General features: G+C 33.9%; 2 protein-coding genes across 8 annotated transcripts; both read right to left on the bottom strand.

The window, feature by feature from the left end:
* Positions 1-6: 6 nt before the first annotated feature.
* LOC110414736 (uncharacterized) lies at positions 7-3458 on the bottom strand. 2 transcript variants are annotated; one of them, XM_021426125.1, is made up of 4 exons: positions 1304-3458; positions 1117-1197; positions 667-808; positions 7-309 (listed from the first exon to the last, which is right to left on the bottom strand). In XM_021426125.1, exon 1 carries the CDS (start codon positions 3235-3237, stop codon positions 1357-1359), a length of 1881 nt encoding a protein of 626 aa, XP_021281800.1. In that variant the 5' UTR covers positions 3238-3458; the 3' UTR covers positions 7-309; positions 667-808; positions 1117-1197; positions 1304-1356. The 2 variants fall into 2 exon arrangements, with proteins under 2 accessions (XP_021281800.1, XP_021281799.1); XM_021426124.2 differs by having other exon boundaries at positions 7-808.
* A 355-nt stretch (positions 3459-3813) lies between these two features.
* Positions 3814-13521, bottom strand: CHR18 (chromatin remodeling factor18). Of its 6 annotated transcripts, none has more exons than XM_021426121.2 (24): positions 13070-13521; positions 12909-12963; positions 12736-12833; positions 12595-12650; positions 12361-12436; positions 12184-12250; positions 11933-11999; positions 11715-11781; positions 10779-10862; positions 10652-10693; positions 10396-10551; positions 9506-9583; positions 8973-9041; positions 8809-8874; positions 8577-8705; positions 7933-7989; positions 7384-7473; positions 7182-7247; positions 6071-6139; positions 5893-5997; positions 5632-5757; positions 4527-4585; positions 4383-4419; positions 3814-4241 (listed from the first exon to the last, which is right to left on the bottom strand). In XM_021426121.2, the coding sequence occupies exons 1-24, from the start codon at positions 13217-13219 to the stop codon at positions 4089-4091; spliced, it is 2022 nt and encodes a 673-aa protein (XP_021281796.1). In that variant the 5' UTR covers positions 13220-13521; the 3' UTR covers positions 3814-4088. The 6 variants fall into 6 exon arrangements, with proteins under 6 accessions (XP_021281796.1, XP_021281798.1, XP_089639476.1 ...); XM_021426123.2 differs by having other exon boundaries at positions 12736-12827; XM_089783350.1 differs by having other exon boundaries at positions 13073-13521.
* Positions 13522-15025: the final 1504 nt, after the last annotated feature.

The following is a 15025-nucleotide window of genomic DNA, read 5'->3' as shown; positions in this document are numbered from 1 at the left end:
CTTCCTCACCCATGCTACCCTAGCTTTGCTCTTTTAAGATTCCATGTATTCTTCCCAATTTGCTGCCACAGCAAAACATCTTGCTTGCTTATTCCTTCCATCTTGTTGATTTGTCCAGCGAGTCAACTTTCTGCACCTTGAGCATGATTCCAAACCTCAAATACTTCAATACATGTCTGCCAAAACCTTCTTTCATTATGCACTGGTTGCCACAGAAAATTGTTCTATCTCCCAATACTTTTGCAGTCGCTTCTTAGTGGCTCAATTCTAGGTTTTCTGGATTATCAACCCTTTCTGTCCTAGTCAAACCTATATTTCATGCCAACAGAAAAGTAAATCAATCTCAGTTTTCCTTCCGGTTGTTTGCCACAGCCTTCAAAAATAGCAAATTAATCACAAAAGGGGTCGAACGAATTGGGACCATAAGTTTTGCAAGGATAAGTGAATTTTTAAGAACTGTTTTGAGACAACGAATCAGCAACACCTCCCATATATACAGTCAGTCCAAATTAACTGCAACCTATCCATTATGGGAAGTGTAAATGCATACTTAAAAACACAAGACAAGCACCCCTTGCAAATGGAGTTTTTTGGCCTTGGTTCCAGCTTTTGAAAGTAGATAGTAAAAACAAGTTTTTCATAGAATGCAAGTGACTCAAACCACACATCAACATTGGCTGCTCTGGACTATCTCAAATTTATGCTGATCTCTTCCAACAGCTTCCAATTACTTGATCCTCCCAAATTAGAAACTCTAGCTCAGAATGATTGTAAATCACCATGAAGCAGCTTTATGACTGGCACTAGCCTACAGAATCATTAAATCAAGCAGATAATTAGTTCAAAGAAAGAAATTGCAAAGCTAGAGATGCAATTCTGCCTTCAACTCCAAAGGTGCTCCTAAAAGAAAACCCAAGAAAGATTAGATTTGACACTACATACAACATTAAATTTGAAGCCAACTGATACTGGAAATAGTCATATCTGTGTAACCGAGGTAAATATACAAAGAATCAGCTTTTGCTTCTGGTTTACGAACTACTCTAGAGGCCATGGTAAATTAGCTGTGACAATTAATAGACACTCTTTAACCGCTCTTCTAATGAAAATACTTACCATCAAAACCTTGCCCAAAACCAGAAGAAATGGCAAACTACAGCTGAGCTTCCAGCTTTGGTGCATTTCCACCTAGGTATCCTGCAAAAAACACACACAAAATTAGCCCAATAGGATGAGAACACAAGGTGTAAAACATTGCTTTCTTCCTCAATGTTGGAAAAGATGTATGTTGATAGAAACTTACATAACATGGGAATTTAGTTAGAATTAACCATCCTGATATTGACTGGGAAGAAATCACTTGACATTTACAATTTGATAGTCTTCAATGTTTTTATAGACTACTTCAGGAAACGTTTGACTTGTTTCATCAGTAGATAAGAAATCAACTAGCATGACTGCCATGGGGGCATCCAGAGAAAATCCCTTGTCAACCATTTCATGAAGAATTTGCATTGCACTCAACATGTCATTGTTTCGAAGAAATCCCTGGACCATTGTGTTATAAGAGCAGCTATTTGGCAGGCAGCCACCTTCTTCCATTTTCCTAAACAACTCCCGTGCTTCATTTGGTAGCCCTTCTTCAAAAAGTGCTTTGATCATAATAGTATACACATAAATGTTTAGGTGTAATGCTTTGGCAAAGATTTGACGAAACAGCTGCCTTGCTAGTTTAAACTCCTTAACTTGACACAGGCCATCAAGTAGAATACTATAATGGAAAATGCTAGGTTCCAACCCACTATTATGCATTGCTTGAAAGAATTCCAATGCCTCATAAACGTGACCATGTTTGCATAAGCCATCTAGCAAAGCTGAGTAAGTCATTTGATCTGGAATTTGCCCATTGGCAGACATCTCCTTGAAAAGTTCTTGCGCAGCAGAAAGTCTTCCAATTTCACACATTCCATTCATAAGAATCGTATAAGTAACAACATCAGGAATAAATCCCTTATCAGAGATCTCATGAAAAAGATTCATTGCCTCGTCCATCCTCTTAGCTTTGCAATATCCACTGATCAAAGCATTGTAACTAACAATATTAGGGGCACAATCCCTGCCAACCAGCAAATCAAATATCTTTCTTGCCTCATATATTTCACTATGCAAACAACAGCAATCCATCAACGTATTGTATGTGACAATATCAGAGCCAACACCATCTTGAGACATTTTCTTAACCACATCATGAGCCTCTGAAACCAACCCTTCTTTACAAAGTGCATCAAGCAATATATTACAGGTGACAACATTCGGCATGACATTGTTAGCCACCATTTCTTTCAATAAACTAGTAACCTCTTTCCACTGCCCCAAATTACACATAGCATAAATTAGGGAACTATAAGTGACAATATTTGATGGGATGCCTTTACCTCTCATTTCTGATAAGAGTTTCAAAGCCTCTGTCACATTTTCATCCTTACAAAGGCTATCAATGATGGTGGTGTATGTTACAATGTCAGGTGCACAACCTCTTTGTTCCATCATCCTTAGCAATCTAATAGCCCCACTAGTATCACCTATTTTACAAAGACCATTTACTATTGTATTATAACTAATTAAATTAGGCTGATACCCTTCCCTGACCATGTCATTGAACAACATCACTGCTCGGGCTACTTTACTTACAATGCAGAGTCCATTAATCAAAGTGGAGAATGTTATGACATTAGGCTGGAGACCGAATTTAAACATTTTTCCCAAAAGAGAGAAACCGAAATCCACACATTGCAAGTGGCAGAAGCAATTAATTAATATAGTGAGAGTATAGACATTGTGTTGAATACCCAGCAATTCCATTTGTCTAATAAGGGAAACAGCAGTTACATAGTGCTTCATTCTAACAATGGCACCTAATAACCGAGTAAATTCAACAATAGAAGGGCGGGGATGGCTATGAATCATCCGATTAAACAACGTCAAGGCTTCACCAATATTATCAAACTGAAACTGATGCTTGCCTTTCCCCCTCACGTTCACAGAATTTTCAGTGTCCGGGGAACTAATAGTAGCATAAGAACAAGACATTTGGAAATAAAAGCAACCAGCCCTCTTAAGATGAAGGATTGGGCGACGAGTAAATAGAAGGAAAAGGATAGATATGGTGGATTTAGCGTTACCCATTTGTTGAAGATGAGTAGTAGATCGTAAAGCACCTTTCCACCTCCCCATCATCCACTAGAGAGCTTCTCTTCGACTTTCCGCTTCTCAGTCGGAGCCCAGTGTTCCTCGGTGAAGCCTCGGTTAAACCAACAATATATGTTGAAGTTTGGGTCGGTGAAGTTTACAATATTACATTTTATTTATTACTTGTGACTAACTCATTATTGAAGAGCAATTCTCTCTTGATAAATAAAATAGAGTTTTTCTTTTTCATATTCAGGTATTCTAATAGCAACTCTTTGACCGTATGGATAATATAGTTTTTCTTGAAATTGGAACTCATAATCTATTGCATAATTATTGTTTCAAGAAGACATCCTAATTACAGAGATATAAATGAACAATAGATATTCATATTTTAAAACCAATATATAACAACATATCAAACTCAAATGTTACCAACATGATTTATATTATCTAATCACAAATAAATGTAAGTAAAATCTCCTAAAATCACTTTTCCTCTGTTTTTTGACGAGCAGATCTGACTTCTTTGTCTGGAAGAAGTGATTTCTCTATTCTATGTAATTTATCATTTTTTTTTTAATACTGAAGGGCAATATGAGTATCATGTGATAGATGACTTCATAAACGACGGGAAATGGTGGCTTAAAACAATAGAAAAGGAAATCCTTCCACTAGGACATCAGAAATATTTTCTATGAATCCAAACGAAAACATTAAATATGCCAATGGATTCTATTGCCAGGGTAAAGCCAATCCAACGAAGCTTACGTTACATTCCGAGTACCAAGCATACCCCCTAAGTGGTGATATTATGATTAGATAGTGCTAACTGAGGGATTAATGTCTTGCTATGCAAGTGGGGTGAAAATATAGGTATTTTACTTTGAGTAGGTTGCTCAGTGCCTGGGGTATTTGAGCTTGGATTGATGTTCAGCATCATCGATGCTGTTACAGCGCTTCATGAAAGAATCCAGAGTTTTCTGCTTCAATGGACTTCTTTGTTGTTGGCTGGCTGAAACTTCCAAGGTATTCTCGTGGCCATCAAGCATCTAATCGTGAATAACTAGAGTTTCAGTATACCAACTAAATGAAATTACAATCAGCGAGTTTCATGAAACCCGTAAATTCTTACTGTATTTTGTTATATGTGCATGTGTGATTTATTTTAGAGAGAGAGAGAAGCAAATTACCTGACCCAGAGTTTCCAACTTGTTCTGAACAACATCCCTGAAAAGTAAACAACAAATCGAATTTAGTAGCCATTCATCATCAACACATGTTGTCGGCATTCAGAGAGGACCAAGATTACCAAATGGGGTAGCAAAAGTACATACCATATGATGTCATCAACAGTGTCATTTGCTAGCAGGTAGTATATATTAACTGAAGAGGCCTAAGAACATGAACCATGTGTCAGAGAACAGAATAAACAGATAGGATACTGAGCAGCGAGAGCAAATGAATGTATGCTAACAGAACTAAAAAAATCCATCATGTTCCAGAAAAGTCATAACTAATGTGATATCATCAAGCTACAAATCATTTGATAGTTACAACATAATAAACAAACAACTTTTTCTGCAGATCAGTGCTATTACCGTTTAAGATTAGAAGCTTAATATTGAAAATAGATACCAATCTAGTTCTTGTGATTCAACTACAACTTTAAGAAATTTTTGGTCCTTTACAACCTGCCTATAGTCTTCCATTCACACAGGTTTGAAAATTTTGAATGAAAACAATGGCTTCATGAAAAGCCCTTAACTGGAGTACAGCCTATGTAACCCCTATCTGGTCAAGCTGGATCACAACTCAGTAATGCTAGATGTAGGGCTCTTCATTCTGGTAGAAAACGTAAAGGGTGAAAATAAAAAATGAGCCCCCCCAAGAAAGCTCGGGGATGGAGAATGGAAAGGAAGCTATTAGAAGAATTAACAGATTTTTACGATTTTATTTAGCTATTTTCTTATACTTTAAGAGTTCAATTCTAATTTTTATATACATTTAGGATTGGTTACATTAGATTATTAAGGTTATTTTATATTAATTAGTGTTTTCCAAGTATTACAGCTTCAAGGTTATACTTGATATGTTATGTTTCTGCAAGGTAAGGGTTTACCCATATTGTTTCAGTTTCTAGAAGGTTATTAGAATTACGTTTGATTGATGAGATACTGATATTTTTTATATTTGAGAGTTTTAGTGATTCTGAGATTTTGGAATTTTCTTTCTTTTTTATTTTTAACAATGAGATGGAGATTTGATTGAGAATTTCAGATTATTTCTGAGTGCCAGTTCTACATCACGTTAGGCTCATGTAACTGCAAATTTTTAGGTACACATCAGACTTCAGCCTTATCAAACAAATATCAAGGTCGTAATTTGCATAACATGGCAATGAATTCCTTGCAGATATAACTGCTCTGGCCTATGGCTTACCTGGCCAATCCTATGAGCGCGATCTTCAGCTTGAATCAGGTCACCTGGAGTCCATGACAACTCTGCAAAGATAACAGTACTTGCAGCTGTTAAAGTCAATCCGACACCTCCAGCTTTGATAGATAGCTGCAATCAGCAATGCACGAGAACTGGGATTAATTCAAATTTACCATAATTAAAATTTTATGGTTTACATCAAAATGTAAACGAGAGGAATATGAAAATGATTAGCAGAACAATATGAAGCAAAAGCAGCCATACCACTGCTGCCCTGATAGCATCCTTCTCCTGAAAATCATTGACCAAAGCTTGCCTTGAGGATGCAGGGGTAGTACCATCAATTCGAATGCAACCCACTTTCTTCTTCTGGAAAATTGGCACATATTATAAGGATAGATCAATCTTGAGAAAATTTCAATATGAATTTAAGTGGTCTTACAAGGAGAAACTGATGTATTGCTTCAATCATGGGCTGATGATGTGCAAATATTAGAAATTTGCAGCCTGCCTGAAAGAATTATTTATATCAAAAATACATATAAGGGCCAATAAGGAATAAATTTATGATGAGAAGTAAACTTAGAAGGGTTATGAAAAATGGAGAATGCTAATTGTAAGCACATGTCACCCAAACATATAGTAAGGACATCAAGAGTTGGATATGTCAGGCGTCCAGACTCCTTATTGCCTCTTCTTTCAAGTTTAAGGTAGTTTAACTCTCTAGCTAGAACAAATGCAGACCCTCATTCTAGATTTCTCCACTTAAATCAGTTTTAAGATGAAATCTTCAAGTTGATAAAAATATCCATTCAAATCTTATACACAATCACCAGATTGAAAACATAAGATGCTACTTTGCCAGCAAATAATGAAAGGTCCATATTATCACAACCAAAGGAGATTCAAATGAGCTAATACACTTGGATCTCACATTTTCCACAACTAATAACAGGCTTGTTAGTTGTTACTCCATATGTAAAATTTCAGGACATTTCACATTTGGCAACTTAAAGTAGACATGACAGGCATATTAGAAAAGGTACAAGCATTGAGCTCATAAGTTATAACTATGATCTGAGCTCATCTTTCATCATGGTAAGACTTATTCACACAAAATGCTTTCTGTGTCTTTCATGCAGTCATAGATTTGTTAAGACGAAAGCACATCAACTACAATATTTTTACCTATGTTACTCAGACTTGGGGGTGAGTGACGGATACAGGTATGTACCTGACACTTTTATGTTCAATTTTGCTCTAAGTTTTTCCATATATTTGGAAGGTCAAACCTCCATACCCATGTCCAGCGGATATGTGTCGGACACCGGTACTTCAAGGAAAATGAAGAATTGGAGCAATGCAGACTTTTAGTACTTTTCCTTACAATTGTCCAATCACAATCATCCATTGTGTTGGATCCACCAAAATTTTTTATGGAACCCACACCCATAAGAGGTGGACCCCCATATAATTTATCCTTGTGATTGAATAATTGTAGGAAAAAAAGGTGTAGTTGATATGCTCCCTGTTAAGACAAGTATAAAATGTACCTCAATGACAGTTTCTAGATAATCTAGAACTGCTGGGATCTTGGCTTCAGCAGAATCAGTATAAATCTGGAGGAAGAGGATGGGACCAAAAAGATTTAGTCTAGCTTCAAATGTAAAGGAAAACAATGCTAACATGAAAATAGAAATTGTGCATGTGTACATACTTCAACTTAAAGTAAATGAGAAAAACATTGATAGATACCTTATTTATGAGATTCTTCTCAATAAGTTTGAGTGAGTGAACCTCCTCTTCAGACTGGCAGGCCTTGATTTTTCCCTTTACCAGATTCAACTACAAAATAGTACAGCGGTATTAGGTGGCACTTTAAGATCCCTATCCCTCTTTAGAAATTTTCCAAAGGAACCTACTTGATGCAAAAATATAACATGCACATTTCCACCTCAGAATACAGAAGAATTGTATTAAAGATTAAAACACATTAGGTCCATATGATGGAGAAGTCACTGATATCCAACAGTGTACTATTAGCTATTATAGGCACATCCACACACAAGCGGAACCTGAAGAAAATGGGAACCTGCAATAGCAAGAAAGTAGGTGCCTATACTGAACTATGAATTTATGAGAGAAAAATGAACTATGTGGTTTAGCAATCTCTATATCAATATAAATATAGCATATAATGTACAAAGTCAAAAAATTTAATTCAACAGTTAGCTACAATTGCAATGCCACCATTGATTCAGAGGAGATTCAAATTGAAAAACAACTAATACGGAGTGAATTTACCTCCTGAAACAAAGAACTGATCTTTTTCATATCCTTTTCAGTCAACTCTAGGAAGACCTGAGAATTTGTTTCAAATTACTAAAAAGTTAAGATGGAACATAAAAGATTAACCCCGTTCAAGAAACTTCAAGTAAACATTCATACAATGGTATGATGTACTTGCTTACATGTACATCAACAAGTGCAGATGAGAAATGAGAACAGGATATTATGAACAAGAATGACTAAGCATTCTTCTGGAGCCAAAAGAATATAACTTCTCATCCTAAATTTTAAGATTAACAAATTTCCAGAAGAACAGAACAAGCAATGCTTAATTCATGCCCACAGCCACATGAGAGTCAGGACACATGTCAAGGAAGTTTCCAAATGTCAATGCTGCAGTACCAGACTGCTGCTGGATCATTAATCTTACTGATTCAATTTTAAAGATATTTTTTAGTCCAATAAATTAACGATGATTTCAGCACCACTTCCCACTTTTTCAGTTCTTTAGACAATAGAACTATAATGTTATTGATTGTACATACAAAAATCAACTTTTGTTATGATTCAAATATTTGATATGAAGTAAGATCCCTAAAGTGAGGCCAGCAAGATGGAAAAAGCAGATTAGACAACAGAGTGTTAGCATATATCTGTACCTGTTGCCTACGCTTCAGGGGTAGCTGACTAAGAACATCCTTCTTAAGCCTGCGGATCATAACTGTAGCCTTCATCAAATTGTGCAATTCTTCATGGTTACTCGCACCTTGATAAGTTCCAAATATTCCCTGGAAGATTTGTGCAACAAGAAACAAAGTTGCTCAATACCTAATGTAATGGCAGTCTTGAATAACATTGAAGATCTGTCAACCTCAGAAGAATGTTACTTACACCTTTGCAATAACGGTCACCATATTCATAAATTTTCCGATATACATCAGGATACAAGGCTTCCAGCTGCCAATGTTACAAAATTTTTCACAGAATTACTACAATGCACCTTCAGAAAGCTCTAAATGTAGCAAATCATTGTTTCCTGATAATATTCAGAGCACCTGCTTGAACAGCTCAATTGGTCGGGATAAAGCTGGAGTTCCAGTAAGCAATATTGCATATTGAGCTTTCTGAAATTTCAACCAAAAGCAACAACGAGAAAACTAAGTACAACCCAACATGCACTAAAGTCTTTCAGAGTACTTTTTAGCTAATTATCATCATTCCTGCATGGTTCTTTTCGTCCATATCAAGAACATGCAATCTCATGTGAAATTATACCTATGCACTTTTCTGTTCTATTTTGTGAATTTCTAGCTGCTTGCTTCATCCCACCCAGCATGATCATTAGTCATACATACCTGAATGATGAGACAGTGTTGATCTACCCTTTACATGGCCTATATTGAATTCTTATCCACTATTATTCACCAAAACCAGCCAATTGGAGTATTTTGAAGAGCTGTGCGTCTTAGTGGCTTTAGAAGAATATGTTTTCAGCAAATGAAAGAATTCATCAAATATTTAAGTGTGAACATAGTCAATAATAAAGCAGATTTAAGCTCCAATTCATCATCTATCAAGAGGGAAACACCTTTATTATGGGAAGGGAAGCTGTTGTCCTCTTTGCTTGAGCATTTTTCAAAAAATGAGATTCATCTGCAATCACAACCTACAAAAAGGAGGAAGAAAATTATTGGTAGAAGCATATGAGAACAGTAAAAAATTACCAAGAAAATAGGACATCTCTAAGCGACATGAACAAGTAATGTACTTTCTAACACACAAATGTGCATGTACAACAAATACAAACAACTAAGGTTTTCCACAAATCTATTATTAAGTCAACTGTTCTTATAAAATATAATTTGTGTCCTAGGACCTTCCGGAGAATATAAAATCTCTAACATGAAAAAGAACTGAAAATGTTTCTTCCCATCCTCCAAACTTGTCATTATTTTAGTCATTTTAATTCTTTATAAATAAACCAAGATTCTTTAGTATAAAATTAAATTCTTCTAACTGTTCAGGTAGGGAGTAGATATCATCAACTTTACTATCAAAGTTGGGATCATATTAGAAAATCCATAACATCGTCATTTCATACAATATAACCGTATAAGTAAATATTGAAAAGCAAAGCACACTAACATCATCATAGATCAAATAATCCACTTTGTTACATAATTTTTTAAATTTGTTACTTTTTATTAAATTGTTTTCAGTTTCCACATTTTCTTAAATTGCTTCCATCCATAACCTCAACGCTGCCTTTTAGATGTTTTCAACAAAACAGCAGTTTAGACACCATATTGAAGTCGACATTAAATCATCTTAAATCTTCAAATCATCTCATTAATTTGTCCATTTTAAACTAGGTCTTTAATCAACAAACCTCTACTCACAGACAATGGATGCAAGATGATGATAAGTTAAACATATGGAAAAGTATAAAAGTCAAAATGACAAAATGATTGTACTTGCCTTAAACTCTGATGCCATTAATACATTTTCTAACTTTGGTACCAAATCATAGGAGATGATGTTGAACAGGCCATCAAGATGAATACGATCCTTACTTTTTGAGGACAATATTGTGAATCCACCTTTGTTTGATCCACCTACTAAGGAAAAAATAACCTACAAGTATTCACAAGTTAGGACCTTCTACATTTTTTTTTCTATTTTTCCATGTGGTAAAAGAAAAAAAAAACTTGCGAGAGAAATCCAGATAGCATACAACTATATCTGACGGAGGAATATTCAGCCACTGTTGAATCATCTGCATGACAGCAAAATTATATGCATTTTTGCCCCACCCCAAAAATTTTCTCAGACACTTAAACCTGAAGATGATGAGCACTTACTGAAGCCCAATGCAAACGCAAAGAAGATGGTGCAAGTATAAGAACAGGCCAAGAGTCACGAATGCATGCAGCAACAGCAATAGCCTGCCAGATCATAAGGATTCAATATGCAGCCTCAAACCAAAAAATAAAATGAAATCCATAAAGCAGTAAACTAGTTTCTATTTGGTAAAATTTCAAGAATGATGACGCAACATGATCTTTAGCAAAGTTGATTCTAGTTTTTATAATCAGAACATAAATTTCTAGTATTGAGCATCATAATCCTAGCAATAAAGTACAAATCATGCTACATCAAAATATATCCTTGATAAAACTCCCTATTATAGGTTGTCTAATCCAGAGAAAAAGATAAAGAGATGGAAGCATTGTGACAGAGTATTCCTTAACTTGAAGAAGACAATTACATCAAAAAGCAACAATAGAAGATGAGTCATTGAATTCCAAAAGAAAAAGGTATAGATTCACGGCTGGTGGAAAGGATGCAAAACAACTACCCCATAAAAGTTAAAAATTTGTCTATTTTGCTTTTCAAAAGAAAAGATTCCAATGCCTTGCCATGAATGAATTTGCTAGTTATCAACATATTGACCATCTGAAAGATCATAATACATAGAACACTTATTATGGTTTCTCTTCCAGGGAGAAAATGCATCTTGATTATAAACATTGTTTGTACATAAAGCATAAATTACAGAAAAAGCTGACTTTGAACCATATACATACTGCTGTCAACAGGTATAAGCAACTCAACAGTGTCCATAAGCTAGACCCCAAAAAAAAAAACTTGGAGAATGCTTGCAGATTATTAGGCCTTTATTTCTGATGCGCTATTATTAAGAGTTGGACACTTTATAGCTACATAATTTATATAAAGGTATTGAAAGAACAGATCATTTCATATTAAAAAAAAAAAAAAACTTCAATACTGTTTGCCTGTAAAGTCTTTCCCAGTCCCATTTCGTCAGCTAGAAGTGCACGCCCTCCATGTTGCAATACAAACCTGAGACAAGGAATAACATATAATAAAAACATCATATACTTAAGATCAAAGAATGAGAAGGTAAAAGTTTTCATTTTCTTAAAAGAGACAGGAATTGATTACATCACAAAGCTACACTCTATTGGAAAAAACCCCCATGGTTATTGCATACCTAACACCATCTCGCTGAAATGGTAGAAGCTTTGATTCAATATAGCTAGGAATCCTGTCATACCACTCTTGGGGGAAAAAAAGCTAAGAAATAAGGGAAAAAAATACAAACTTTGAAATTGTATAAAAGTGAACACTAATAGAAAACTCAAATTTATGCAACAAGTGAAGAGTACTATTATATCAGGGGAAGCTGAAAAGGAAACATTCTTACACACATAGCACAAACTAAACTATAGACGCCAATTTTACCTCGAAGATCTGGAAGTGCAGAGGCAGCAGCAATAGCCCGCTGCACCAAGGGATGTAAATTCTCTACCTTGATAACATCACAACAAATAGTAAGCCATATTAAAGTCAAACTCTGCAATTTAGCAAAAAGATAGTGTATTGTTAAAGTGAGGAAAACAAAGTTGCAATAGTTATAACCTCAACTTTAAAACCAGATACTTCACAGAGAACTTTTTCTGCCGATGACAAAGAAGATAGCGGGAACATCCATAATCTGCAGTTTCAACAGTATCAGATCAGGCTACGGCTAAGGCTGACTTAACATGAAAGTTGCAGAAAATTTGCCAACCACAGAGTCATAATTCTCAGGAAAAAAACAATAAAGAGGGTAAAAAACATAAGCAGATGTGAATTGAGAGTCAGTGCAGCAACCTTTCTTTTGCATTCCAAGTGGCTTTAGGGATTTTACGGAAAGCATCAACTAACACCTAAATAAAGATTAAAGCATAGAGTATAAGTGCATAAGTAAAAGCAGTGTCACAAGAAAGAAACTGATGCACATAAACATTAAACCTGTTTATAGGAAAATTTAGCGGCAATGTTTCCAGTAGCGTGGAGGATAAATTTGACAGAGAGCTTTGGTAGTTGTTCCTTGGAGCATTGATCTGCTGCTGGGCAGAAATTGGTACAAGGCAATGTAGGCTTTATAATTCATAAGTAACGAGTACATAAAAAATGCAACTGACCAGGCTTTGTTTTTGGCGCAATTGATGAAGGCAATGCTCCGGATGAAGCTTCAGCCTGAATCATAAATGAAAAGAAAAAAAAAACAATTAAAACCCACAAAATGAAAAGAAAAAGAGAATCAAAACCCAGAAAATGCCAAAAAGAGAAAGGAAAAAGCAACCGCCTTTGCAGAAGGGGAATGGGTGATGGGTTTTTGATTGGAAGAAGAAGAATAAGAGGAATGGCTGCGCTGCTGAGAGATCTTCTGGAGAGCGTCTCTTTCAAGATAATCCAATTCTTCAGCGCTTAACTCCCAGTCATCCAATTCCATTTTTCAAACGAATTTTGAATTTTTGGAGCTTCAGCCTTCGCCCTTTGCTTTGGCCTTTTAGTTTGGCGCCCTGTATCTCTACTAGTAACTATTCCCCTTTTTTTTTTGGTGCCGTACAAACAAGGGTGAGTACTGAGAAGGAAATGGAAAAACTTCTGGACTTTTTAATTCCTTAATATGCAACTGCACAGTAAAATAATATACTTTATTTTATATAATTTAATATAATCTGATATACATAATGATACAAATTATTTAAATATTTTTAAAGCAATTCCAATTGAAAATTTGAAAGTTTAGACCTCACAATCTCAAATCAAAAAAGATTATATTGTTATAAAAGATTTTATACTAAAAAAAAATGAAATTTAAGAATTATATAAACAAAATATAAATTATTTAAAAACATATAAGAGGATTCCTTCTATTATATTTGAAGGATTGAATTAAGCATTTTGAAAACGTTGAGATTCAATTTGGAAGTAGGGATTGGGAAAGGAAAAGGGAGAGGAGATAGAAGAGTGAGCTAAGAGGCTGAGGGAGAGGGATATGCTTTGTGGAAACAGCTAATAAGTCCCTGCACTATGACAAAAGTGTATTTTTAGTTTTTTATAATTAACTTTTATTTCAACAGAGGGTGACACATAGATCTGCCCAATCCAGTTTGGTTTACTTTTTTTTTTTGTCGAGTTTTGATATAACATTTCAAACCATTTCAAATTGCAAATGAATTTGATTCAGGTTATTGATTTTATCCAAATTATTGAGTTAAGTTTCAATCAACTTTTACAAAATAACATTTATTACCTAAATTTAATTAAATAAAAATAAAAAAATTAATTAAATATAATAAAAAATAAGAATTTATTCAAATTTTCATGATTTTTTTTGAAATTATGTTTTTTTAATAAAATTATTTCTTTATTTTATCATTAATTCTATATGATTAAAATTTTAAAATAAATTTTAATTTTTATATTAAAATGATTGTAATAAAAACTCTAACTTTAATTGTAATCTATTTAGAAATGTTTTCTTTTGTAAATAAATAAATTTAGTAGAGGAGAAATTTCTTATATTATTTAAAATTGAATTTGTAGTCACATTTATGGCAAATTCTTATATTTGAGCTTCTTGTAAGCTTAATGAATAATGACCATCCGATTTGTAAGATGAAATTGCAGTCCAATGTTAAAACCGATTTTAAGGAAAAAGATAAATTTAAAAAAATTAGAGATTGTAGGAGAGATAAAGACTCTATGAGAGAGGGAGAGAATTTTTTTAAAATTTTTTTTGTTGTGGAAAATTAGAGAGTCCAGAGGAGAGAGGACTCTCTCGACGGAGTTATTTCTCGATGGAGAGATTTTTTTTAATTTTTTTTGGGGGTTTAGTGAACAAGTATTTAATAATTTATAAATTTTGCAAAAATTAAATATTTAAATTTATATTTTCCAATTAAAAGTATTTAAAGATTTATAAATTTTAATTTATGAATAAATAATAATAAAAATAAAAATAATTAATAAAAGTTAACAATTAAAAAATATTAACGTAAATTTATAAAAATTAACATAAAAAATCATAAAAGTGAAACAAGGATTATTAAAATATTAACAAAAATATGTAAAAATTACTGTAACAAATCAATTAAATCAAAATGAATATAATTTTTGTGAAAATTAGACATTTAAATTTATATTTTCAAGTTAAAAATATTTAATGATTTACAAATTTTAATTTATAAATGAATAATAATAAAAATAAAAATAATTATAGTAAAAATTAACAATTGAAAAATCTTAACAT

The sequence above is a fragment of the Theobroma umbraticum genome, unplaced genomic scaffold, assembly GCF_002168275.2.
Source record: "Theobroma umbraticum cultivar Fairchild unplaced genomic scaffold, ASM216827v3 scaffold_147.0, whole genome shotgun sequence".
NCBI lineage: Eukaryota > Viridiplantae > Streptophyta > Magnoliopsida > Malvales > Malvaceae > Theobroma > Theobroma umbraticum.
The sequence above is the reverse complement of the archived record's forward strand: the minus strand, read 5'-3'. Positions and strand labels throughout refer to the sequence as shown.

Coding starts and splice junctions, on each gene's coding strand:
- LOC110414736 (XM_021426124.2), bottom strand. CDS start 3,237: ATGATGGGGAGGTGGAAAGGTGCTTTACGATCTACTACTCATCTTCAA.
- CHR18 (XM_021426121.2), bottom strand. CDS start 13,219: ATGGAATTGGATGACTGGGAGTTAAGCGCTGAAGAATTGGATTATCTT. Junction 12,651..12,735: donor CTAAATTTTCCTATAAACAG/GTTTAATGTTTA, acceptor ATCTTTATTTAG/GTGTTAGTTGATGCTTTCCG. Junction 11,782..11,932: donor TTTCAGCGAGATGGTGTTAG/GTATGCAATAAC, acceptor TCCTTGTCTCAG/GTTTGTATTGCAACATGGAG.